Here is a 26,491-nt window from a genome sequence, read left to right as displayed (position 1 = left end):
TTCATTCAGTTCAAAGTACTTTGTAATTTCCCTTTTGACTTTTTAATTTAACTCATTGATTATTAAGAGTGTTTTATTTCTAAATGTTTTCCAGATATCTTTCTGTTATTCATTTCTAGTTTAATTCTGTTGTAGTTGGAAAACAGTTTGATTTCAGTGTAAGTTTATTGAGACTTGTTATTTATAGCCCAGAATGTGGTCTGTTTTGAAGAATGTTCCATGGAGCCTTCAACAGAGTGTTTTTTAAGCTGTTGGGTGAAGGGTTCTATAAATGTCAGGTCAAGTTCTTGAGAGTATTCGTCAAGTCTTGTCTATCCTTACTGATTTTCTTGTTGACTTGTTTTTTTAATCGAATACTATTGAAATCTGAAATCATGATTGAGATTTGTCTGTTTCTCCTTTCAGTTGTGTTAGTTTTTGCTTCATGTGTTTTGAAATTCTTTTAGTTGCACATACATTTAGGATTATGTCTTTTTTTATGAACTGACCTATTATCATTATGAAGCATTCTCCTTGTTCTGAAGCCTCATTTGTCTAAAATTAACATAGCCAATGGTATTTTCTTTTGAGTAGTGTCTATGTGGTATATCTTTTTTCATCCTTTCATTTGTATCTTTATATTTAACATAGTTTCTTGTGGATAGCATATCTGAATCTGACAATCCACTTCTTTTAAGCAGAGCGTTTATTTGATCATTGGCTTTTCATGTAATAATCAGTATAACTGGTTTTAAATCTGCCATCTTGTTTTTATTTTTCTTTTTGTCTCATGTGAACATTATTCCTTTTCTTTTCTTTTCCTGCCTTCTTTTGGATTAACTGAATATTTTTTATTCTATTTTAACTCCAATGCCAGGGATATTAGTTATATTTACCTGTTAGGATTTTTTAGTGGTGCTCTAGAATTTGAAATAATAAAAAGTTCAGAAAGTTAAAAAGGCATCAGTTATCACTTTTATACCATCCTAGTGACTTTGGTTTTTAAATGAATGGACAATGATGTACAGTTTTTACTATGTGGCCACTGGTTTAAAAGATGCTGACTTTATTTTTTCATTCATTTTTGCGGGAAAAGGGGACTTGTGCATAAGGTCAGTCCTGCTCCCTCAGAATCATGTTAAATGTGGCTAACAGTGTGGTACAGAACTGTAGTTAGTTGTGCATTTGTGATTTTTATCACTCTGTTTGTTTAATCACAGTTCATCTTCAGGCAACATTATACCACCATGATATGTAGCTTAAGAACCTTGGACCAGTTCATTTAACCCTCCTATCCCTTGTTCTTTTGTTGTACATTTTAATTTTCCAATATGTTTTAAACATCACAATATATGTTCATAAGTTTTGCTTTAAACAGATAATTATCCTTATTTTTGAAAGATATCACATACTCTACAATTCACCCATTTAAATTGTACAATCCAGTGGTATATTTGTATATTCACAGAGTTGTGTAGCCATCGGCACTTTCAATTTTAGAGCATTTTCATCACTCCCAAAATAAACCCCACCCATTAAGCAGTCACTCCCTCTTCTCCACACCCACCCCCCCTTAACTTTCTGTCTCTATAGATTTACCTGTTCTGGTCTTTTATGACTGGCTTCTTTGATTTAACATAGTGTTTTTTTTTTTTTTTTTTTTTTTTTTCAGTATGCGGGCCTCTCACTGTTGCGGCCTCTCCCGCTGCGGAGCACAGGCTCAGCGGCCATGGCTCACGGGCCCAGCCGCTCCGCGGCACATGGGATCCTCCCAGACCAGGGCACGAACCCGTGTCCCCTGCATCGGCAGGCAGACTCTTAACCACTGCGCCACCAAGGAAGCCCTAACATAGTGTTTTTTAACATCAGTGTTAGCATCTATCAGTACTTCATTCATTTTTATTGTTGAATAATTTTCCATTGATGAACATTTGTGTTGTTTGCCACTTTTTGACTATTGTGAATATTGCTGCTGTGAACCCTCCTGTAAAAGTTTTGTGTGGACACGTTTTTCACTTCTTTTGAGTATATATACCTAAGAGTGGAATTTCTAGATCATATGGTAGCTCTGTGTTTAACCGTTTGAGGAATTTACCAGACAGTCTTCCAAAGTGGCTGCACCATTTTACATTCCCACCAGCAATATGCAAGAGTTCCAGTTTCTCCACATCTTTGCTAACACTTATTTTCTGATTTTTTGATTATAGCCATCCTAGTGGGTATGAAATGCTATCTCATATGGTTTCGATTTGCATTTCCCTGATGACAAATGATGTTGAACATATTTTCAGGTGTTTATTGGCCATTTGTATATCGTCTTTGGAGAAGTATATATTCAGATACTTTACCTTTTTTTTTTTTTTTTTTCCGGTACGCGGGCCTCTCACTGTTGTGGCCTCTCCCGTTGTGGAGCACAGGCTCTGGACAGACGCGCAGGCTCAGCTGCCATGGCTCACGGGCCTAGCCGCTCCGCGGCATGTGGGATCTTCCCAGATCGGGGCACAAACCCGTGTCCCCTGCATCGGCAGGCAGATTCTCAACCACTGCACCACCAGGGAAGCCCCTGGATACTTTACCATTTTTAAATTGAGTTGTTTGTCTTACTGTTGAGTTTAAGAGCTCTTTATATATCCTGGATACAAGTTGCTTTCAATATGACTTGCAAAATTTTTTTCCCCAGATTCCTTATTGGTATCGTTTGAAGCACAAAAGTTGAAAATTTTGATGAAATCCAGTTTTTAAAAAAATTTTGTTACTGTGCACATGGTATCATATCTAAGAAGGTTTTACCAAACCCAAGATCACAAAGATTTATTCCTATATGTTCTTCTAAGAGTTTTTTTGGTTTTAGCTCTTTCATTGAGGTCTATGATCCATTTTGAGTTAATTTTTGTGTATGGCACAAGGAAGGATTCCAGCTTGATTCGTTTGCTTCTTTTTTTTTTTTTTTTTTTTTTGCGATACGCAGGCCTCTCACTGTTGTGGCCTCTCCCATTGCGGAGCACAGGCTCCGGATGCGCAGGCTCAGCGGCCATGGCTCACGGGCCCAGCTGCTCCGCAGCATGTGGGATCTTCCCGGACCGGGGCACGAACCCGTGTCCCCTGCGTCGGCAGGCAGACTCTCAACCACTGCGCCACCAGGGAAGCCCCGATTCGTTTGCTTCTATGTATCCATTGTCCAAGCACCATTTATTGAATTGCCTTGGCATTCTTTTTGAAAATCAATTGACTGTAAATATGAGTACTTCTGCACTTCCACGTATATTCCATTTATCTATATGCCTATCCATTTTTTTAAAATATATTTATTTGGTTGCACTGGGTCTTAGTTGTGGCAGGTGGGCTCCTTAGTTGTGGCTCATTGGCTCCTCAGTTGTGGCATGTGAACTCTTAGTTGCAGCATGTATGTGGGATCTAGTTCCCTGACCTAGAATTGAACCTGGGCCCCCTGCATTGGGAACATGGAGTCTTAACCACTGCACCACCAGGGAAGTCCCTATGCCTATCCTTTTTTGCCAGTACCACTTTGTTTTCATTATTTTAGCTTTCTAGTAAGTTTTGAAATCGAGAAGTGTAGTCTTTCAACTTTGTTCTTCTGATAGTTCTAGGCTGTTGATGGATTTCTTTTTTCTTTTCAGCTTTTTTTAAAAAATATTATTTATTTTTGGCTGCGTTAGGTCTAAGTTGCTATGTGTGGGCTTTCTCTAGTTGTGGCAAGCGGGGGCTACTCTTCATTGCGGTGTGCGAGCTTCTCATTGCAGTGGCTTCTCTTGTTGCGGATCACGGGCTCTAGACACGCGGGCTTCAGTAATTGTGGCACATGGGCTCAGTAGTTGTGGCTTGTGGGCTCTAGAGTGCAGGCTCAGTAGTTGTGGCACACGGGCTTAATTGCTCTGCAGCATGTGGGATCTTCCTGGACCAGGGTGCGAACCTGTATCCCCTGCATTGGCAGGCGGGTAACCACTGCGCCACCAGGGAAGCTCTTCTTTTCAGCTTTTTAAAGACTGCTTCTTGTCTTCTGCATGATATTTAAAAGGAAATCTGCTGCTATTCTTAGCAGTATTCCTCTGTATATGATGTGTTCCCCTTTCTCCCTCGATTCCCAGCTGCTTTTAACATTGTTCTCTCTAGTTTTTAGCAATATTATTAAAAATGTATTTTAGTGTGTGCTTTAAAAAAAAAAACACTTCTGCTTGAGGTTTCTGGAGCTTCTTAGATGTCATGGTTTATAATTTTCAAATTTGCGGCCATTATTGAAATATTTTTTCCTGTTCTGTTTCCCAGTTATGGACTCCAGTTACATGGTATTAGACATCTTAAAATTGTTCCGCAGATTACTGAGACTGTTCATTTTTTTAAACCTTTTTTTCTTTCTGTGTTTCATTTCACCTAGGCTGTGTATCTATTGCTATATCTTCTAGTTCACTGATTTTTTTTTTTTTTTTCCCCTGTATGGTCAAATCTAGAAGTTCCATTTTAAGTCTCTTTTTTATCATTTATCAATATCATGTTGATATTTTCTTTTACATCTTTAAATATACTTATAAAATTTATAATAGCTGTTTTAAGGCCCTTGTTTTATGGATTCTGTCATATTTTATTTCTCGGTCTGTTTATGTTTCTGTTGGCTTTTCCCCTGATTACGGGTTGTGTTTTTCTGCTTCTTTGACTGGCGGTTTTGATTTGACATCAGACATTTTGAATTTTTCATTTTGCGTGGTGAATTTTCTAGTGTTCCTTTAAAGAGTGTTGGATTTGTTTTGTCATGTGTTAAGCCTTTTGTGTATCAGTCTGGTCCTTTCTAGGCTTGCTTGTAAGTTTATTTTGGCAGATCCATGGCAGCTTTTATTCTAGTATTTATTTAGACCTACTTTAAGGTATGAAGACTTCACTTACTGCCCTGCATATTAGAAGGTCTTAAAATCAGCTCTACTTCAATTAAAAAAAAAGTCTTTTGAGAATAGAACTTGGACTAGTCTCAGCCCCTGTCCTCAGAAAGTTTCCTCTCACACACTTGCAGTATTCAACCAAAGACTCCAGTGTCTTTTCTGCATATCTCTGAGGCTTTCTCTATATATCTCTCCCTCTTTTTTTGGTACTCTACCTCACAAATTCTAGACATCTCATCCTTTCTGAACTCCTGTCTCCATATTTTCAACTCTGGTAGGCCAATATGATTCCACCTCTCTGCACTGCTATCTAGTATCTGTTTCCAGGCACTAAATCGGGGCATTCAGACATTTTAATTTATTTGCTGCTTTTTCCTTACAGATCAGTTTTGAGCTGCCTATAGTTCAGTGTCTGAAAACTGTTGTTTCATATAAATTTTACAGTTTTTAGTTGAAGTTGTGATAAGTTCCATTTAGGAAATGACCCTTGAAATATTAGTATAAGTTTTAAGTAGACAGAAAGTGTGGTGGAGAGAGATTGAAAAGAAAGAGTAATAGTCCTCTCTAAGAAACTATTTAGGATAGATAAGGAGTTGAAAGAGGTCTCAAAAATGCCTCTCAGATTCTATATTAGGGTGACCATAGGTGGTACACCATTAATGAAAACAGGAATTATGGTATGAAAAGCAGATTTGACAGTTTGATAATAGATTCATATTATGTACATCTTAAATCTTAAGGTGCCTGTAGGGCAGTGGTCCCCAACTTTTTTGGCCCCAGGGATCGGTTTTGTAGAAGACAATTTTTCCACAGACGGGCAGGGGCACGGTGTCGGGGGGGTGGTTTCAGGATGATTCAAGCACATTACATTTATTGTGCACTTTATTTCTGTTAATATTACATTGTAATATATAATGAAATAATCATACAACTCACCATAATGCAGAATCGGTGGGAGCCCTGAGCTTGTTTTCCTGTAACTAGATGGTCCCACCTGGGGGTATTGGGAGACAGTGACAGCCGAAGTGTGTTGCTTATGGTCCAGTCTACTATGTAAGATGCAGCTTAATGGTCACTTGCCACTCACTGATAGGGTTTTGATATGTTTCTGCAAGCAGCTGATTTATTATGGTCTCTGTGCAGTCAAACCTCTCTGCCGGTGAAAATCTGTATTTGCAGCCGCTCTCCAGCACTGCAGTGGGGAACAGCTGTAAATACAGATGAAGCTTCCCTCACTCGCCCACTGCTCACCTCCTGCTGTGTGGCCTGGTTCTTTAAAAGTTCAAGATTCAATTGAATGTATGGCTGTGGATCTTTGGAAAGTTATTTGGTCTTTTTTTTTTTTTTTTTGCGGTACACGGGCCTCTCACTGTTGTGGCCTCTCCCGTTGCGGAGCACAGGCTCCGGACGCACAAGCTCAGCGGCCATGGGTCACCGGCCTAGCCGCTCCGCGGCATGTGGGATCTTCCCGGACCGGGGCACGAGCCCGTGTCCCCTGCATTGGCAGGCGGACTCTCAACCACTGCACCACCAGGGAAGCCCAGTTATTTGGTCTTAAAATGAGATTTGGGTAATTGTCACTGTATAGATATTAATGTAAACTATGTGCTGATGAAATTCAGGGTGAGCGTAGAGACTGAGAAGAAAAGATCACATTGCAAATAGGCTGTACAAAAGAATGGAGCCCTAAAACACTAAGAAGAAAATTTTTAATAAGAAGGAAGCATGGTTATCAGCTTTGAAGTTACAGGGGTTAGATGACTTAGAATACTTTTTTTTTTTACATTTTTATTCAGGTGAAGTTCATATATTATAAAATTAACCTTTTTTCTTTTTTCTTTGGTACGCGGGCCTCTCACCGCTGCGGCCTCTCCAGCCGCGGAGCACAGGCTCTGGACGCGCAGGCCCAGCAGCCGTGGCCCATGGGCCCAGCCACTCCGCGACACGCGGGATCCTCCCGGACCGGGGCACGAACCCGCGTCCCCCGCATCGGCAGGCGGACTCTCAACCACTGCGCCACCAGGGAAGCCCTAAAATTAACCATTTTAAGGTGTACAGTTCAGTGACATGTAGTACATTTACCATGTTGTACAACCACCGCTTCATCTAGTTCCAAAGATTTTCATCACCCCAAAGAAAACTATACCAATTAAGTGGTTATTCCCTTCCCTTTTCCCCCCTTGCTCCATCCTCTGCCACCATAAACCTACTTTCTGTATTTATGGATTTACTTATTCTGGATCGTTCATATAAATGGAATCACACAATGTGTGACCTTTTGTCTGGCTTCTGTCATTTCGCATAATGTTTTTGAGATTCATCTGTTGTAGCATGTGTCATTGTATGGATATATACTGCATTTTGTTTATTTGTTCACTTGGTGAGCATTTGGTTTGTTTCCACCGTTTCGCTGTTGTGAACAGTGCAGCAGTGAACATTCATGTACAAATATTTGTTTGAATACCTGTTTTCAGTTCTTTTGGGTACATACTTAGGCGTGAAATGGTGGGTTGTATGGTAATTCTATATTTAACTTTTTGAGGAAATGTCAAACTGTTTTCTGCATTTTACATTTCCATCAGTAATGTATAAGGGTTCAAGTTTGTCCACATCCTCCTCAACACATGTTATATTCTGTGTATGTGTTTTATTTATTTTTATTTTTTTATACAGCAGGTTCTTATTAGTTATCTATTTTATACATATTAGTGTATATATGTCAATCCCAATCTCCCAATTCATCCCACCACCACCACTCCCCCACTTTCCCCCCTTGGTGTCTATACATTTGTTCTCTACATCTGTGTCTCTATTTCTGCCTTGCCTTGTTCATCTGTACCATTTTTCTAGATTCCACATATATGTGTTAATATACGATATTTGTTTTTCTGTTTCTGATTCACTTCACTCTGTATGACAGTCTCTAGGTCCATCCACATCTCTACAAATGACCCAATTTCATTCCTTTTTATGGCTGAGTAATATTCCATTGTATATATGTACCACATCTTCTTTATCCATTCATCTGTCGATGGGCATTTAGGTTGGTTCCATGACCTGGCTATTGTAAATAGTGCTGCAGTGAACATTGGGGTGCATGTGTCTTTTTGAATTATGGTTTTCTCTGGGTATATGCCCAGTAGTGGGATTGCTGGGCTCATGTGGTAATTCTATTTTTAATTTTTTAAGGAACCTCCATACTGTTCTCCATAGTGGCTGTATCAATTTACATTCCCACCAACAGTGCAGGAGGGTTCCCTTTTCTCCACACTGTCTCCAGCATTTATTGTTTCTAGATTTTTTGATGATGGCCATTCTGACCGGTATGCGGTGATACCTCATTGTAGTTTTGATTTGCATTTCTCTAATAATTAGTGATGTTGAGCAGCTTTTCATGTGCCTGTTGGCCATCTATATGTCTTCTTTGGAGAAATGTCTATTTAGGTCTTCTGCCCATTTTTGGATTGGGTTGTTTGTTTTTTTAATATTGAGCTGAATGAGCTGTTTATATATTTTGGAGATTAATCCTTTGTCCATTGATTCATTTGCAGATATTTTCTCCCACCCATTCTGAGGGTTGTCTTTTTGTTTTGTTTATAGTTTCCTTTGCTGTACAAAAACTTTTTAAGTTTCACTAGGTCCTGTTTATTTTTGTTTTCATTTCCCTTACTCTAGGAGGTGGGTTAAAAAGGATCTTGCTGTGATTTATGTCAGAGTTTTCTTCCTGTGTTTTCCTCTAAGAGTTTTATAGTGTCCAGTCTTACACTTAGGTCTTTAATCCATTTTGAACTTATTTTTGTGTATGGTGTTAGGGAGTGTTCTAATTTCTTTCTTTTACATGTAGCTGTCCTGTGTGTGTGTGTTTTAATTCTAGCCATCCTATTATTCCTTTTTGATAGGGATTGCATTTTGATCTGTAGATGACTTTGGTAATATTTCCATCTTAACAGTATTAAGTCTTCCAATCCATGAACACTAGATGTTTTTCCATTTATTTAGGTCTTCTTTAATTTCTCTCAACACTGTTTTATAGTTTTCATTGTACAAGTCTTGCATTTCCTTGGCTAAATTTATTCCTAGGTATTTTATTCTTTTGGATGCTGTTATAAACAGAATTATTTTCTTAATTTCATGTTCGGAATGTTTGTTTCTACTATATAGAACTGATTTTCGTGTGATTATCTTTTATCCTGCAACTTTGCTGAAGTTTTTTTTATTAGCTTATTAGTTTTTTGGTGTGTGGGTGTATTTGGGATTTTGTCTGTATATAAGGTCATATCCATTTGTGAATAGGGATAGCTTTACTTCTTCCTTTGAAATTTGGTTGCATTTTATCTCTTTGTCTTGCTCTGGCTTGAACTTCCAGTATAATGTTGAAAAGCTGTGGTGAAAGTAGGCATTGCTGGTATTCCTTACTTTAGAGAAAAACTTTCATTCTTTCACCATTATGTTAGCTCTGAGTTTTTCATAAATGCTCTTTATCGCATCGCAGAAGTTCCCTTCTGTATTAGTTTCCTGGAGTTGCCATAATGAAGTCCCACAGACTGAGTAGCTTAAAACAACAGAAATTTATTTGCCAACAGTCTAAAGGCTGGAAATCTGAAATCAAGATGTCAGCTGGGTCACACTTCATCTGAGACTCTGGGTAGAATCTTTCCTTGCCTCTTTCTGGCTTCTGGTGGTGGCTGTCAATCCTTGGTGTTCTTGGCTTGCAGCAGTGTTAACTCCATTCTTCCTGTGTCTGTCTTCTAAGAAAGACACTAGTCATTGTATTAAGGACTCGCTCTGCTCCAGTATGACGTCATCTTATCTTAGCTAATTACATCTGTGACGACCCTGTTTCCAAATAAGTTCCCCTTCTGAGGTTTTGGGGGGTTGTGACATCAGCGTATCTTTTGGGGAGACAGAGTCAACCCATAAAACCTTTTATTCCTAGTTGAATATTTTTTATCATGAAAAGGATTTTGTGAAATGGTTTTTCTTTCTCAATGGAGTTATCATGTGGGTTTTTTTCTTTCATTCTATTGATGTGGTGAGTTGTATTGATTGTTTTTTTCTTATGTTGAACCACTTTTGCATTCCTGTGATAAGTCCCACTTGCTCATGGTATATAATCTTTTTAATGCTGTTGCGTTCAGTTTACTAGTGTTTTGTTAAAGTTTTTTGCATCTGTATTCATAAAGGATATTGGTCCATAGTTTTTTTTTTTGGTGTCTGTCTGGCTTTAGTATCGGGGTAATACCTCATACAATGAGCTAGGAAGTGTTTCTTCCTTTATCCTTTTATCCTTTAGAATGATATTTTAATGAAAGTTTTCTCTGGTATTAAAAACGTGCTATCTTCAGAATCTTTTGAAGCATTCCTATGTTAGAGACTTTCTAAATTTTTTTCTAGATTTTATAGTTTTTCAATTTCCTGCTTTGTTGTCAGTGTACCTCCTGCTGCTTATAATCTTATTTACTTTTCCAGTTTGCAACTTCTAATCTGCTGTGAGTGAGGAAAACATATGGCAGAGTTAGTTTAAGTTGTGTTTTTGGTTACGTTAAATAGAATCTGGAAAAACAGGAGGTATTCCTCCTATAAAGGAAATAATATATTTTAGTGCAAGGGCTTTGTACATCTTTTTGGCTATTTATAATCCTTTTTGTTTCCATTTTTTCAATTATGACAGGTTAGGTGATCAGATGACCAAGTTCCAGATAGGGGAAGAATTTCTTCACCTATGTATCCTAAAATTTATATTTGCATGTAGATGTAGTTAATCTGGAATGCCCCCACTATTACAAATGGATTATAAAGAAATAAACTATCTGTATAGCCTAGAGGTTATTTTTCTGCTAAAACTCTGTTAGAAGGATGAATGTCTCGGTAAGTTTCTTTAAATATTGGCCTAAAAATTATGTTGTTCCAACACACCAAAATGGATGAAATAAATGAGGTTAAATGGGTAAAACAAATCTTTGTTTTATTGCTAAAATAAAGGTCAGTATAACTTTCTTTTTATTTAAATATATAACTTCCTTTTTATTTGATTGATTTATTTTATTTAAAAGCATTCCCATTTGCTTTTTTGAAGAACTCCTACTAATTTTCATTATTCTGACACTTTTTCACTAAATGTCATTACCTAATGTCTTCTGTACTTCCTTGTCCTACCTATATATATCTCAATCCATTCTTATATTCACTCCTTTGCATACCTCCTCAACCCTGACCATGTTACTCTCTTGGCAAACCTCAACTTTGGTTAAACTAACTCCCTGTCTACTCTGTGGTTGGACCAGAAAGTAGATTATAGCTGTAGAAAAACAAAAAACATGCATTTCGTGTTAAATATGCGACCACAAATCTGAAGTAACCATCCCATATTTTCTTTATTTCTTCACATTTTGAAAACTTTTGAACGTTCAGAAATGTTGCAAGAATAGTATGATTGAGCATCCATATATCTTTCATCTAGATATACCAGTTTGGATGGGGGGCTGGGTTGCCACATTTCTCCCCAGCTTTTTTTTTTTCCCCAAACCATTTGAAAGTTACAGACATCATGGCACTTTGCTCTTAAATCTTTTTGGCATGTGTCTCTTAAGAACAAGGACATTTCCTCCACATAACCACAGTATAAATACCACCTTCAGGAAATGTAACATTGATAAAATACTGTTATTTAATATTTTACTTATAATCAAATTTCCTTCATTGTCCCAATAATGCCCTCTTACAATTTTTTTATTCTTTCACTTTAGGATCCAGTCAAGGCTCGTGCATTGCATTTCTTGTTATGTTTCTTTAGTTTTCTTTAATCTAGAATAGTTCCCTAGCCTTACGTATGTTTTCCTGACACATTCTTTGAAAATTTTAAGTCACTTTTTTGCAGAATGTTCCTGAAGTTTGTCTGATTCCTGGTCAGAGTCAACGTAAACATTTTTGGCTGGAATTCTACACAGGGCTGTTGTGTCTTTCTTTTTTTTTTTTTTTTTTGCGTTACGCGGGCCTCTCACTGCTGCGGCCTCTCCCGCTGCGGAGTGCAGGCTCAGCGGCCATGGCCCACGGGCCCAGCCGCTCCCGCTCCGCGGCACGTGGGATCCTTCCGGACCGGGGCACGAAACCGTGTCCCCTGCATCGGCAGGCGGACTCTCAACCACTGCGCCACCAGGGAAGCCCTGTTGTGTCTTTCTTAATGCATCACACTAGGAGACATATTATTTCCTAAAGGGCTTTTTATGTTGCTTTTGAAATTCTAGGCTTTTAATAACCTTATCCGTGTCAGATAATGCTAAAAGTTGGTATCATTGGCATCTGAATTTAATAATTCAAGTGTGACTTGTTTATTCTTGATCTAGCAAAGAGGAATTATAAATTAGACCTTAAAGCCTTTCTTTAGATAATTTTAGTATGCCTATATCTAGCAGAAATTCCTTAAGGCTTTTTAGTATGTTAATATGTTACCTTTTGTGTTTTCTAGTTTTGAAATAAATTTTTATCTGTTAGCAAGAACATTTTCTTCTTTGAAGTAGTTGGTCATTGGGTTACAGCCAATGCTTTGTTTTGTTTTGTTTTTTAAACACCACAGCCATTAGACCATAATCTCTAAGAGAGGAGGGACCCGCAGCTCCTAAAACTAGGAGGACATGTGAATAAATCCTTTTTTAATAAATGTTTAGAAAATGAACCCTACTTAATTTTAATAATCCTAAGTGTGTGTCCTTGTGCCATTAGTTATACATGAATGATATCTCTTTAAGTCTTTATTTAACAAACTAGAATTAGCATTTATTATTTTTTCCTACAAAAATGCATGACCTTTGCAAAAGATGAGAGAATGGAGGCATGTGTGCTACAGTGTGACTTTTATAATTTACATTTATATCAATTGACTAATTTGTATTGTGCTGAGCTGTTATATCATTAAAAACCCAGGTTTTACATTGTAATAATAGTGGATGATGAAGGTGATACACAATATGCAAGATGCTCTGTGGTTATTCTCAGGAGAAAGCTATGTCAAATACTTTGTTTGTAAGTTAGATTGAAACATACGGAATCGTCATTTTTTTTGTTATTGACAACCAGGTGATTATACCTGTAGCTCTTTTGTTTTTTTAATGGTGAAATTCCAGCAGGAAAATGAATGTGGTGCAAGTCTGAAGAAACACTCTAGCCCTTATCCTTTTTATCCCCAAGGTGAAATAATTAGTAATGTATTCAGCTTTTACTGAATGCTTGCTATTTGTATAGTAAACTTTCGGTATGCTATAAAATAAGTGTGTTGTTTTTTCATTTAATTTTTTAAAAGTATTTATTTATTTATTTAGCCGTGCCCTGTGGCTTATGGGATCTTAGTTCCCCAACCAGGGATTGATCCCTTGCCCCTGCAGTGGAAGCATGGAGCTCTAACCACAGGAATGCCAGGGAATTCCCTGTAGTTTATTCATTTAATTTTCACACCTCTATGGCGTGTGTGTGCATTTACTATCTCTGTTTTACAGAGCAAGAAACTGAGGCCCAGAGAAATTAAGTAATTTGTCTGAGGTCACACATTTAGATTCTAGCCCAGGCTCCACTACGATTATCGCTTACAAGTGATATTTGATAGCCAGGGGTTTTTTTGTTTGTTTGTTTTGATTTGTTTTAAGGAAAGGAACTATCTATTTCGTTACAGCAGGAAAAAAAGTACAGATGAGTCCATAAGGAATAGAACTGAAAAAATCACCTGTGATTTCATGAGTAAGAGATAAGTTTTTCTTCTTCTAAATGTTTACACATTTAAACATATAGCTTTTTCAAAAGGGGAAAATTCAACATGGTTTTGTAATATTTTTAATACATGAGTAAAACTTCATTCCATTTGATAAGATACTTTAGAATTACTTTTTATGACCTATATTTCGTATCTAACATCTTGATAATTATGGTTTATTCAGTAATTCCGTATTTCTGGACATGTCTTGAAACAGTCAATAATGGCACTTATCCTTTTGTTTACATCTATGCTCGCGTTTTTATTTTCTAGGAAACGTGACTAGACATGAAATTGCTATGCCCAACCCCAGTGATAGAAATCATGCAGAGAGAGGAAATCACCTAGCATAAAACAAATGGGGTAGCATGTCAAAAATATTTCCTTTTATATATTGAATGAGACAAACTAATGACCCTGGCTTGCCCAGTTTCTGATTTTAGCAAGTCACTTCACTTTTCTAAGTTTGTTTCCTTATCATTAACGTAAGGCCTCTTGTCTGTTATTTTGAAAATGGAATGAAAACAATGTATGTCATGTTCACGTTATGTATTTTTAAGCATTATATGTAAAGAAAGTAACAAAATGAAAGTTTGGAACACTGTTGTTGCTTTTTCTTGGATATTAAAGAGATACATATATATATATATCTTTAATATAGCTTCCCCCCCATTTTTAAAAATACTGTTTCTGATTGAGGAAAAAAAAATACTGCCTTTAGCCGCCTTATTTCTGTAACATTCTTGTCCCTGAAGTGTCACTTATCATTGCTAAAAGACTCTCGCTCCATTGATGTTACTTCATCCTTATAAGCTTTGATGTATCTATATATGTCTAAATCTTTTTTTTTTTTTTTTTTTTCCTTTTTTTGCGGTTCGCGGGCCTCACTGTTGTGGCCTCTCCCGTTGCGGAGCACGGGCTCCGGACGCGCAGGCTCAGCGGCCATGGCCCACGAGCCCAGCCGCTCTGCGGCATGTGGGATCTTCCCGGACCGGGGCACGAACCTGTGTCCCCTGCATCGGCAGGCAGACTCTCAACCACTGCGCCACCAGGGAAGCCCTATATCTTTTTTTTTTTTTAAAGAAGTTTTAGGTTTATAACAAAATCAAGAGGGAGGTTTAGAGATTTCCCATATACCCCCTATCCCCCCACACATGAAACCCTCCTCACCCCCAATTACCAACATCACTCACCAGAATAGTACGTTTTTTGCCGAGGATGAACCTGCATTGACACATGATAATCACCCAAAGTTCCTAGTGTACATTAGTGTTCACTCTTGATGTTGTACATTCTGTTGGTTTGGACATATGTATAGTGACATATCCATCATTATAATAGCATACAGAGTATTTTCACTGCCCTAAAAATCTTCTGTGCTCTGCCTATTCATCTCTCCCCACCTCCCTCACCCCTGGCAACCATTGATCTTTTTATTGTTTTCATAGTTTTACCTTTTCCACAATGTCATATAGTTGTAATAATCATACAGTATGTACCCTTTTCAGATTGGCTTCTTTCATTTAGTAATACGCATTTGTTTCCTCCATGTCTTCTCATGGTTTAATAACTCATTTCTTTTTTGGCATTGAGTAATATTCCATTGTCTGGATGTACCACAGTTAAATTATCCATTCACCTCCTGAAGAACAGCCTGTATGCTTCCAAGTTTGGGCAGTTATGCAGTAAACATAGCTATAGCTATAAAATAAATGTTATAAACATCTGTGTGCAGATTCTTGTGTAGATATGTTTCCACTTCCTTTGGGTAAAATAACAGGATGATTGCTGGATGGTATGGTAAGAGTACATTTAGTTTTGTTTTTTGGGGTTTTTTTGGGGGTGTTTTTTTTTTTTTTTTGTCCACACTGCACAGCTTGTGGGATCGAACCCAGTCCCCTGGCAGTAGAAGTGTGGAGAGGACATTTAGTTTTGTTAAGAAACTACCAAGCTGTCTTCCAAAGTGTCTGTAGCATTTTGCTTTCCCACCAGCATTGAATGAGAGTTCCTGTTCTCCACATCCTTGTCAGCAATTGGTGTTGTCAGTGTTCTAGATTTTGGCCATTCTAATAGTGGTATCTCATTGTTGTTTTAACTTGCAATTCCCTAGTCACGTGTGATGTGGAGCATCTTTTTATGTTTATTTGCCATCTATAGATCTTCTTTGATAAGGTATCTGTTAAGGTCTTTGCCCCATTTTACAATGGAGTTGTTTTTTTGTTTTTTTTTTTTTTTGTGGTATGCAGGCCTCTCACTGTTGTGGCCTCTCCCTTTGCGGAGCACAGGCTCCGGACACGCAGGCTCAGAGGCCATGGCTCACGGGCCTAGCCGCTCCACGGCATGTGGGATCTTCCCAGACCGGGGCATGAACCCCTGTCCCCTGCATCGGCAGGTGGACTCTCAACCACTGAGCCACCAGGGAAGCCCTGGAGTTTTCTTATTACTGAGTTTTAAGAGTTCTTGGTATATTTTGGATAACAGTCCTTTACCAGATGTGTGTTTTGTAAATATTTACTCCCAGTCTGTGACTAGTCTTCTAATTCTCTTGATGTTGTCTTTCACAGAGCAGAAGTTTTTAATTTTAACGAAGTCCAGCTTATCAATATTTTTTTCACAGATTGTGTCTTTATCTAAAAAGGCATCACCGTAGCCAAGGTCATCTAGGCTTTTTACTATGTTGTCTTCTAGGAATTTTATAGTTCTCCATTTTACATTTAAGTTTGTGATCCATTTTGAGTTCATTTTATGTATATATATATATTTATATATATATATAAAATTGGCTGCGTCGGGTCTTAGTTGCAGCACGCAGGATCTTTTCATTGTGGCATGCATGCTCGCTCTTCGTTGTGGCGTGCAGGCTTCTCTCTAGTTGTGGCACACAGGCTCCAGAGTGCGCGGGCTCAGTAGTTGCGGTGTGTGGGCTTAGTTACCCCACGGTGTGTGGGATCTTAGTTCCCCAACCAGGGATCAAACCCACGTCCCCTGCATTGGAAGGCAGATTCTTAACCACTAGACCACCAGGGAAGTCCCCAGTTTGCGTTCATTTTGTCAAGGGTGAAGGTCTGTGTCTAGATTCATTCTTTTGCATATGAATGTCCTATTTTTCTAGCACCGTTTGTTGAAGAGACTGTTTTTGCTCTGTTCTTATTGCGTTTGCTCCTGTGTCAAAGATTAGTTGACTGTTAATGGGTGTTTATTTCTGGGCTCTCTACTCTGTTCCATTGATCTATTGAATATTTGCCTCTTTTTTCCTCAATACCATATTGTCTTGATTACTGTAGCTTTATAGTAAATCTTAAAGTCATGTAACGTCAATCCTCCAACTTTGTTCTCTTTAAATATTGTCTTGGCTTTAAGTCTTATCCTCTCTATATAAACTCTAGAATCAGTTTGTTGATAACCATAGAATAATTTTCTGGGAATTTGATTGGGGTTGCATTGAATCTGTAGATCAGGTTGGGAAGAACTGACAACCTGACTATTTTGTCTTCCTTTCCATGAACATGTTATATCTCTCCATTTACAGTTAGTTGACCCTTGAACAATGTGGGTTTGAACTGCGTGGGTCCACTTATACCTGGATATTTTTCAATAGTAAATACTATAGTACTACACAATCCATGGTTGGTTGAATCCGTGGATGTGGAGCAACAGTGGATACAGAGGGCCAACTATAAGTTATACATGGATGAACTACTGCATTGTTCAAGGGTCAGTTGCATTTAGTTCTTTGATTTCATTCATCAGTTTTGTAGTTTTTCTTATATAGATCTTGTACATCTTTGTTAGAAAATTCTCATTTTGGGACATGCTAATGTAAGTGGTATTGTGTTTTTAATTTCAAGGTCCATTTATTCCTTGGTATATAAGGGAAGAAGTTGATTTTTGTATCCTGCAACCTTGCTATAATCACTTACTAGTTCAAGGATTTTTTTGGCAGATAGATTTTCTACATAGACAATCATGTCATCTGTGAAAAATGATAGTTTTATGTCTTCTTTCCCAATTTGTATACCTTTGATTTCCTTTTATTGCTTTAGCAAGTACAAGAACTTCCAGTACTTTCAACCAGATGTTGAAAGGTATGGTGAGAGGGGACATCCTAGCCTTGTACCTGATCGTAGTGGGAAAGCTTTGAGTTTCTTTGGGTACTAGACCCTTATCAGATAAATGATTTGCAAATATTTTCTCCCATCTTATAGGTTGTCTTTCTTGATAATGTCCTTTGATGCACAAAAGTTTTCAATATTGTTGAAATCCAATTTATCTTTATTTTGTTTCTCATGTGTTGGTGCTGTATCTAAGAATCCATTGCCAAACCCATTGACATGAAAATGTACTCCTGTGTTTTTTTCTAAGAGTTTTATGGTGTCAGTTCTTACATTTAGTAAGTATTTTCATCAGCAATTAGGACTAATTTTATTTAATTTTTTTATGCTTTGGATTCCTTTTATTTCTTTTTCTTGCCTAATCTAGCTAGAACTCCAGTACAGTGTTTATTAGAAGTAATGAAAGCAAACATCTTTGTTGATCTCTCTGTTTTTCTACCTTTTTATTTTTGTATGCTACTTTTTATTTTGTTTATATCCATTTTACTTTTTATTATTTCCTTTGTCCTATGTAGGTCTCTTTGAGTTTATCCTGTTTTCAGTTCATTGAACTTCAGGTATAGATTTGTAGGTTTCTTTTTCATATTTGGAAGTTTTCAGCCATTATTTTTTCAGATATTCTTCTTTCTCCTTTTCCCCTCTGGGAAAGTTTTTATGCTAGTGTTGGTACGCTTGATGGAGTCCCAGAAGTCTCTTTGGCTCTGTTCATTTTTCTTCATTCTTTCCTCTTTCTGCTCCCTAGACTGGATGATCTCAATTAACCAGTCTTTAAGTTCATTGTTTCTTCTGCCTGCTAAAATCTGCTGTTAAACCTCTATAGTTTATTTTTCATTTTAGTTATTATACTTTTCAGCTCCAGATTTTCTCTTTAGTTCTTTTAATAATTTCTGTGTGTTTATTGATATTCTTCATTTGTTAAGTCATCATTCTCTTGGTTTTCTTTAGTTCTTTGTTCATGGTTTCCTGTAGCTTTTTGTGCACCTTTAAAGATTGATTTAAAGTCTTTGTCTAGTAAGTGCAGTGACTGGGTTTCCTCATGGACAGTTTCTATTAATTTCTTTTTTTTCTACAATGGGCCATACTGGCTTCTTTGCATGCCTCTTAATTTTTTTGTTGAAAATAAGACGTTTTGAATATTTTAACATAGTGAAACATAGGCAAGCCCTTGTGCTCTTTCTTCTGGGAGCCACCAGACAGGTCAAAATATGCAACTACAGTTCTTTGAGAATAAGATCTGTGTTGCTCCCTCTGGCACTTGAAACCTAAACCCAGAGTGCAGGCTGCCTTCCTTATGGTCGTTGCCCGTCTAGAGTGGCAACGGGAATGGTAGGTGGGCAGCTTAAATCTTCTTTCTTCAGCAAGCCTTCTAATGGTGGTTGTAATTTTTTTACTAGATTCCAGAGGTTCTGCAGAAGTTGATTCTGATACTTTTTGGCTGCTCATTAGTTGGTTTTATGGGGGAACCAAGCCCCAAAATTGCTTTCTCTATCTCTTTTGCTGATGTTACTTCCCATGGACATATTAATCTAATTTGTGGATTATCTACACACCTTACTTCCTCTTTACCATTTGTAATCTGTTTTATGACTTCAGTGAAACTCTTGTATCTGTTAGCAACTCAAAGAGAACTTAGACCATTTTAGAACTTAAGATATCAAGAGTTCTGTGTAGTGTAAGGATTAGTTACCTTTCTAATGAAAGAAAAAGGGGTGATGATACTTGGTTCAAACATATTTTAAATTTAGTTTTGGAATATTGGTATAGATTTTTAATACCTATATATTACTTGGAGGCCCAGGATAGATACTTTGGGTGATTTAAGTTAAACTTGTATAATTCACATCTAGATAATTGAGTTGGCTGCTGCTGCTTTTTTTTTTTTAAAGTCACTCATTTATTAGTGAATGGAAGGCAAGATTTTTTATCATGGATGATTAAGCACCTTATAATTTTCATTTAGCAAATAAATGCTTATCACTATGTCAGGGTTTCTCAACCTCAGCATTATTGACATTTTGGGCATTTTTAATTCTTTATTAGGCAGACACTTCAGGAGCCAATCTGTGTGCACTGCTTTTAGTAATCATGTCTTTTTTAACACCTTTAGTTTGGGAGAGTTGCTCAGCTTCTTTTGTTTTTCTTGACTTTGAGACTATCAGACTTTCAGCCACTAGTTTTAGCTTCCGTTGATAATTTTTTTTTAGTCTCTCATTTTTTGTATGTTTATTGGTTGACATTTTACTGTACAAATGAACTTTTTCTTTCTCCTTAATTTGAGGTTACTGTTTCCTCACTATTAGATTCAAATTATGCATTTTTGTTAGAAATACCACCAAAGTAATGTTGTATCCTTCTAAGTGCATCATATCTGTTGGGATAGGATGTTATTTTGTCCCACTGTAGATGATAATAATTTTGGTTATTTGGTGGTGTCTGCCATGCTTCACTGAAGTTAAAACTTTGGATTTAATAACTTTGACACTTTTATCAGTGGATTTTTGCTACCTTTATGACCATGAATTTCTGAATATAAAAAATTAGAATTAACATATTGTCCCATACAAGCACCTTGACATTTGTCCAGGAATAAATTTGACAAATTCTACGTTTCTGGTGATTCTTTTTTTCTCCTTGGGATCAGAACAATACAATGCCTTATCAGATGGAGTCTCTTTCAGAAGTGCTTTCAGAAACTTCCCATTGAACATAGAGATAGGTTTTCGGCTGATGACACAAATATTAGATCTTTTGTTATTGTCACACAAATCCCTGAGGCTCATCATTTTTTTTTTAGTCTAATTTCTTTATGTTCTTTAGATTGGGTAATTTCTACCGATTTGTGTTCAAGTTCATTTATTCATTATCATTACTCTGTCATCACTTTTCTATTATTGATCTCATTCAGTGAATTTGTTGTTTCTGTTACTGTATTTCTAGTTCTAAAATTTCCAGTTAGTTCCTCCTTATATTTCTGTTTCTTTGCTCAAACTTTCTATTGGGAAGTTTGTTTCAAGTGTGTTTATAATTGTTCACTGAAGTGTTTTATGATGCTTTAAAATCCTTGTCAGATAATTCCACAACTGATATCTTTGTATTGGTGTCTGTTAATTGTTTTTTCTCATTCAGGTTGAGACTTTCTTGGTTCTTGGAATGATGAATGATTTTAGTTTTATTATTATTGTATTCTAGACATTTTGGATAGTATGCTGTGAAACCTTGGATCTTATTTAAATCTATTTTAGCAGGCCTCCTCTGACACTGCACCAGCAGGGGAGGTACAGCTGCCTCATTACTACACAGTGGGGCTGGAAGATTGGACTCCCCTCCCCACTTGATCTCTACCAGCCTCTGTTGACTACCATGGTGAAGAGGGGAGGGTACCTCTTACCTCAAGGTGGTAGTAGAAGTTCAGACTTGCCATTCAGTCCTTGCTGACACTCTATAGAGGGGAAGGGGCACCTTTGTTACTGCTGGCAGTGGTAGAATTCTAGTCTCCCTACTTGGTTCCACTGATGTGGATGAGGAGGAGTGGATTCCATGGTGTTTGGCTGGAGTAGGGCAGTAACAGTAAAAAATGTTTTTGCTTCCTAGTCTGCACCTTTCCCAATCCTTTCACTAGAGAGAACTGGCTTTTCTTGTTGGTTTTCTGAGTGGTGTTTTGTTTTTATTTTTATTTTTTTGCCTGTGCTCATTGGTACTTCTGGGTTGCAGGCTTCTCTGTTGCCTGATCTAAGATACGTAAGAAGCAAAAGGAAAACCCAGAGAACTCACTGTGTTGTTGTTCTTCAAATTCTGTGGTTGCTATTCAAATTCACTTTCTCTCCACCTTTCAGAGTCTTTTGACGTTTTTAATATATTGCACTCAGGAATTTTAGCTGTGTTTAGTGGACTAGGAAGAAATGTATCTTATTTTACATGGAACTGGGTAGCCTAAATGGTTTAAAATTAAGGTAGTCCATTAAGAACTTACTTTAAATGAAATGCTCAAGAATATTTTATTCTTAAAAATATTTTACCACCATATTTTCTAAGTCACTAAGATGTACATAAGGTTAAGTATATTCTTTGTTATAGCTATATATTTATGTGTAAAAGTCTATTTATTTCTTTATTCTTTTAGGATTATGTACTGAAGGACTGTACCGTGTTAGTGGGAACAAAACTGATCAAGACAATATTCAAAAGCAGTTTGATCAAGGTAAGAAGATAATTATAGATATATTTATGTATATATTTGATCAAGGTAAGAAGATAATTATAGAAGATAAAATCATTGTTTTATTATTTCCCTCATTGAAATTTCATATGAAAACCTCCTAAGAATATGGATGTTTAGGGGAGAAAGTTTTGAAGTAGTATTGGAAGTATTTAATGGAACAGATACCACAGTCAACAAATGGGAGAGCTATAAATCCATTACCAGAATTAGAGAAGCAATAAATTGAGTTATGATGCATCATCATCTTTGTATATCACAGATTGCACCTATTTAAAGTTGTGATTTAAAAGGTTTTTTTTTTTCCTTCATGATACTGGGCCAACTAACCATAAGGAAGTTTTAAAAAGCTGAATTTCCTACTCATATTAAAGGAAATCTGTATGAGATCAAAGGTTTAAATGCAAAAAATGAAAACTAAGTTCTAGGGAGAAAAACGAGTGAATATATTTATAATCTTGGAGTAAGGAGAGGCCTAAACTTGACATGAAACCTAGAAAGCATGAACAAGATGATAAACTAGACTGCCTAAAAATGTAAAACTTCTGTATGAAATAGTGTATAAAGCAAACAGAATCAGGAGACAAACTGTAAACTTGGTGTGGCTATGGAATTTCTTTGCTAGATTAAGCAATTCATATCAGAAGAAAGCAACCAACAAATATATGAAAATATGCTCAGCTCTGTCAGTTATAAAGAAATAAAAACTAAAACAAAAAGGTTGTATTTATTTTATTATGTGAGTGGAAAAGATTGTTGGTAGGGTGTAGGCAAGCAGGTGTGTTGTATGCTGTTGGTTATGGGTGCTTCAGGTAGCTTTGCTGGAGAAATTCTATTTGTAAATACTTATGTTACAAAAGTCTTTGTGTAAGCATACCAAGATATTTATTGCAGCATTGTTTGTATTTTGTTTTAAAGGTAGGGGGACCAGTCCTGTTTACAAGTAGAATACTAGATAGCCGTATAAAATAATGAAGATTATATGTGTTGAAATGGTAAAATGTTGAGTGGTAAATGGTAAAGTTGAGTGGTGGGTGGGGTGTTTGTGTGTGTGCCTTGCTTTGAAAGACTGGTATTTCATTATTGCATGGTATTTCAAATACCATACATTATTGCATGATATTTCATTTAAAAAAATTGTTAGAAGAACTGTTTAGACTTTAGCAAATTGGTACAATTTCACTTCAGGTAATGAAGGAAGAGTAGTCGTCAGTACCAGGGCCTCTTGAATTAGAGTTTCTGGTTTTGTTTTCTGGTTCTGCCACTTACTGTCTTTGTGGCCTAGTGAGGTTAACTTTTCTAAATCTCAGCTTTTTCATATCTAGAATGGGAGTGATAAGAGTAACTGAGGAATAATGAGATAATGCATATAATGAGTTTTCTGTGCCAGGCACCATGTTAAATGTTCACTGGGTAGCTGTTATTACAAGGAATATAGCCTGCCTAAGGACCTAAGCTTTAGTACATAAAAGTTGTTATCATAACATCTTTATAATATTTTTAAATGAAATAAATCTAAATGTTCAGTAATAGAATATTATGTAAATTTTTATATCTGGGAGAATGTTTTGTAGCCATTAGAATTGCTTATGTAGGGCAGAATGTAAGGATTGGTGATTCTTGGTTAAGGATATATGTGAGTTCTTTGTATTTTTATTATTCTTGCAAATTTTCTGCAAGTTTGAAATTACAATGAAATGTTACCTGCCCCCTCAAAAAGTTTTTAAAAGTTGCTTGTGAAATTTTATTAACCTTGGATAATGCCTTAAAAATTAAATCTAATATAAAATCTATCTATCTATATATTTTTTTTTAATGAGCAGAAAAGGGCTGAAAGGAAACATGCTAAATTATAAACAGTGATTATCTCTTGGTTATGGGAGTAATTTTTTTATTTATCATAAATATTCATTGTATTTATAATAAGGAAAATGTTACTTTTTTAATAGCAAATTAACCTTATGATATACCTTTAATATGTTACATTCTTATTTTTTAAGTCAGAACTTCACTGATAAGTGTTTTATATTAAAATTTTTTAAGTATAAGTTCCCCACCAGGGAACTAGTAGATTTACACTGTAGATTACAATTTATATTGGCTTGCAGTATAATATTGTAGAAAAAACACACAAAAGTGGTCCTGCGATGTGAGAATAATAATGTATATTGAAACAATAAAATAGTGTTCGCCTTTTACCCCTTTTATGTCCAATTAAGCATACTCCATGAGGTATAGTGATTTTGTTTTTTCTTCCAGTTTTATTGAGATATAATTGACATACAGTACTGTATAAGGTGTACAACATAATGATTTGACTTATATATATCATGAAATGATTACCACAGTAAGTTTAGTGAACATCCATCATCCATCAAAACTTGAATTTATATGCATGATTCCTATCTTTTGTCTTTCTGCTTCCTTATGGCCTCTTTTAAATAGCTTATGTGAACAAAATGTTTCAAAAGAAGAGAGATGTCTCATATACTGACAAGCCTAATAGCATTTTTTTATTGTCACAGAAAGTGCTTCTTACTTGGTTTTCTCTTTCCTTATCTATAGTTTGTCAGGCAAACTTATATTAAAACAATGGGGGAGGGATGAATCAGCCTGTGAAGAAAGGTGGTCCATGAGAAGACTTAAATGTCTTTGGATCTACAAGTATCCATTTAACTTACTTCTCCTGTAATAAATTTAAATTTATTATAGTTTTTAATTTTTATTTTTGTCTTATAGATCATAATATCAGTCTAGTATCAATGGAAGTAACAGTAAATGCTGTAGCTGGAGCTCTTAAAGCTTTCTTTGCAGATCTACCAGATCCTTTAATTCCATATTCTCTTCATCCAGAGCTATTGGAAGCAGCAAGTAAGTAAAAGCCTCCTTTTTTTTTTTTTGAGAGGGATGATGATAGTGGGGTTTGTACATTGATTGCTTTGTGTTAAGATCAGTCATGCACTAGAATATGTAGCTAATAAAAATTTAGCTTCTAGAACTGTTTATTAAAGCTCTTTCCCTTTAAATAAATAGTTTTAGCTAGGCTCCTAGATGACTTGGTGCTCTTAGAAGTTAGACCATTATACTAGAAGTTTGAGATTTGTGTTTTTAATTCAAACTCAAAGGCATTGTAAGAAAAAGAAATTAAGTCTTGGGCTTCCCTGCTGGCACAGTGGTTGAGAGTCCGCCTGCCGATGCAGGGGACACGGGTTCGTGCCCCTGTCCGGGAAGATCCCACATGCTGCGGAGCGGCTGGGCCCATGAGCCATGGCCGCTGAGCCTGCGCGTCCAGAGCCTGTGCTCCACAACGGGAGAGGTCACAACAGTGAGAGGCCCACGTACCGCAAAAAAAAAAAAAAAAAGAAATTAAGTCTTCAAATGAATGTATCTGTAATGTATTTTAGTAACATATTAACCTGTGTATGGTCTGTACACGTGTATATAAATATTTTTTAAGTCAAAGAAATTAACTTTGGCCTCATGTCTTAATTCAGTTTTTGAAAAAGTAAGACAGGAAAATGGGTACTCATTCAGTATTGATTCCTACTTGGCATCATCATTCATCCAGATGTTTCTATGAAGCAAATACTCATTTGTTATCTGGAAAATGAGACCAAAGGTCTATTTGAGTATCAGGTAACCTAGTGCTTAATCAACATTGTGTTCTCAATGGCTAAATTTAATGTAGTTTCTAAATATTTCTCTTTAATATTTCCTTTTGATTACAAGTCTTCAAGCTCTGTAGCGTGAGACTACTTATAATACTTATTGTTAAAGTTCTCAGTTAATTTTCTTTTCACTGAAATCCACTTTAGTATATTGTCATAAGATACAGTTGCCTTATACATTCTCTCATATGAAAACTAGGAAAATAGTCCAATTGATAGCTTAGATTTTCTTACGTTTTGGCTATGAACAATAGCCTCAGAACTTCCCTACTTAGGAAATATTGAGGGCTGATTTAGAAATAATATGTGGCAAATGAGAAATTTGTTAGTACTTGGTGTACTACCATGAGTTGGTTGGCAGACTGGCCTCCTCCAGAGGAATCCATTGTTATTTTTGAAGAATGAACTGAATGAGGAAGAGCAGAGCAGTAAGGCACTCTGTCCTCTCCCATTTACAGCAGAGCCACATTTCAGTTATCCTGTTTCATAATTTGTGTAAATTTGCAAAGTAACTGAGCTAAATACTTGTACTGCTTGTGCTACTTGTGAAGAACAATGTTTTATAAGCTAAGTGGATTATAAATAAGTATAATGCTTTAAATCAGGTGTTGGCAAACTGGCCTGTGGGCCAAATTTAGCGTGCCATCAGTTTTCAGAAGGCTTGCAAGCTAAGAATGTTTTTTTACATTTTTAAATGGTTGAAAAAATATTAAAAGAAAATTTTACGAAATATTAAAATTATATGAATTCAGATTTTTAAAGTTCTATTGGATCACAGCCACTCTTGTTACATATTGTCTGTGGCCGCTTTTGTACCACTGCAGAGTTGAGTAGTTTCACCCACAAAGCCTAAAATATTTACTATCTGTAGCATGAATATTAAGACC

At 36.4% G+C, this 26,491-nt stretch overlaps 1 protein-coding gene across 1 annotated transcript in view; it reads left to right on the top strand.

Moving 5' to 3' along the window:
• The window catches only part of ARHGAP5 (Rho GTPase activating protein 5), a 58,485-nt gene that overhangs the window by 26,129 nt on the left and 5,865 nt on the right, over nt 1-26,491 (top strand). Inside the window, exons 3-4 of the mRNA XM_065872191.1 lie at nt 21,841-21,918; nt 24,676-24,807. Coding sequence (XP_065728263.1) covers nt 21,841-21,918; nt 24,676-24,807 — 210 coding nt within the window. The remainder of the gene's footprint in view (nt 1-21,840; nt 21,919-24,675; nt 24,808-26,491) is intronic.

This window comes from Phocoena phocoena, chromosome 2 (assembly GCF_963924675.1).
Source record: "Phocoena phocoena chromosome 2, mPhoPho1.1, whole genome shotgun sequence".
Lineage (NCBI taxonomy): Eukaryota > Metazoa > Chordata > Mammalia > Artiodactyla > Phocoenidae > Phocoena > Phocoena phocoena.
The sequence above is the reverse complement of the archived record's forward strand: the minus strand, read 5'-3'. Positions and strand labels throughout refer to the sequence as shown.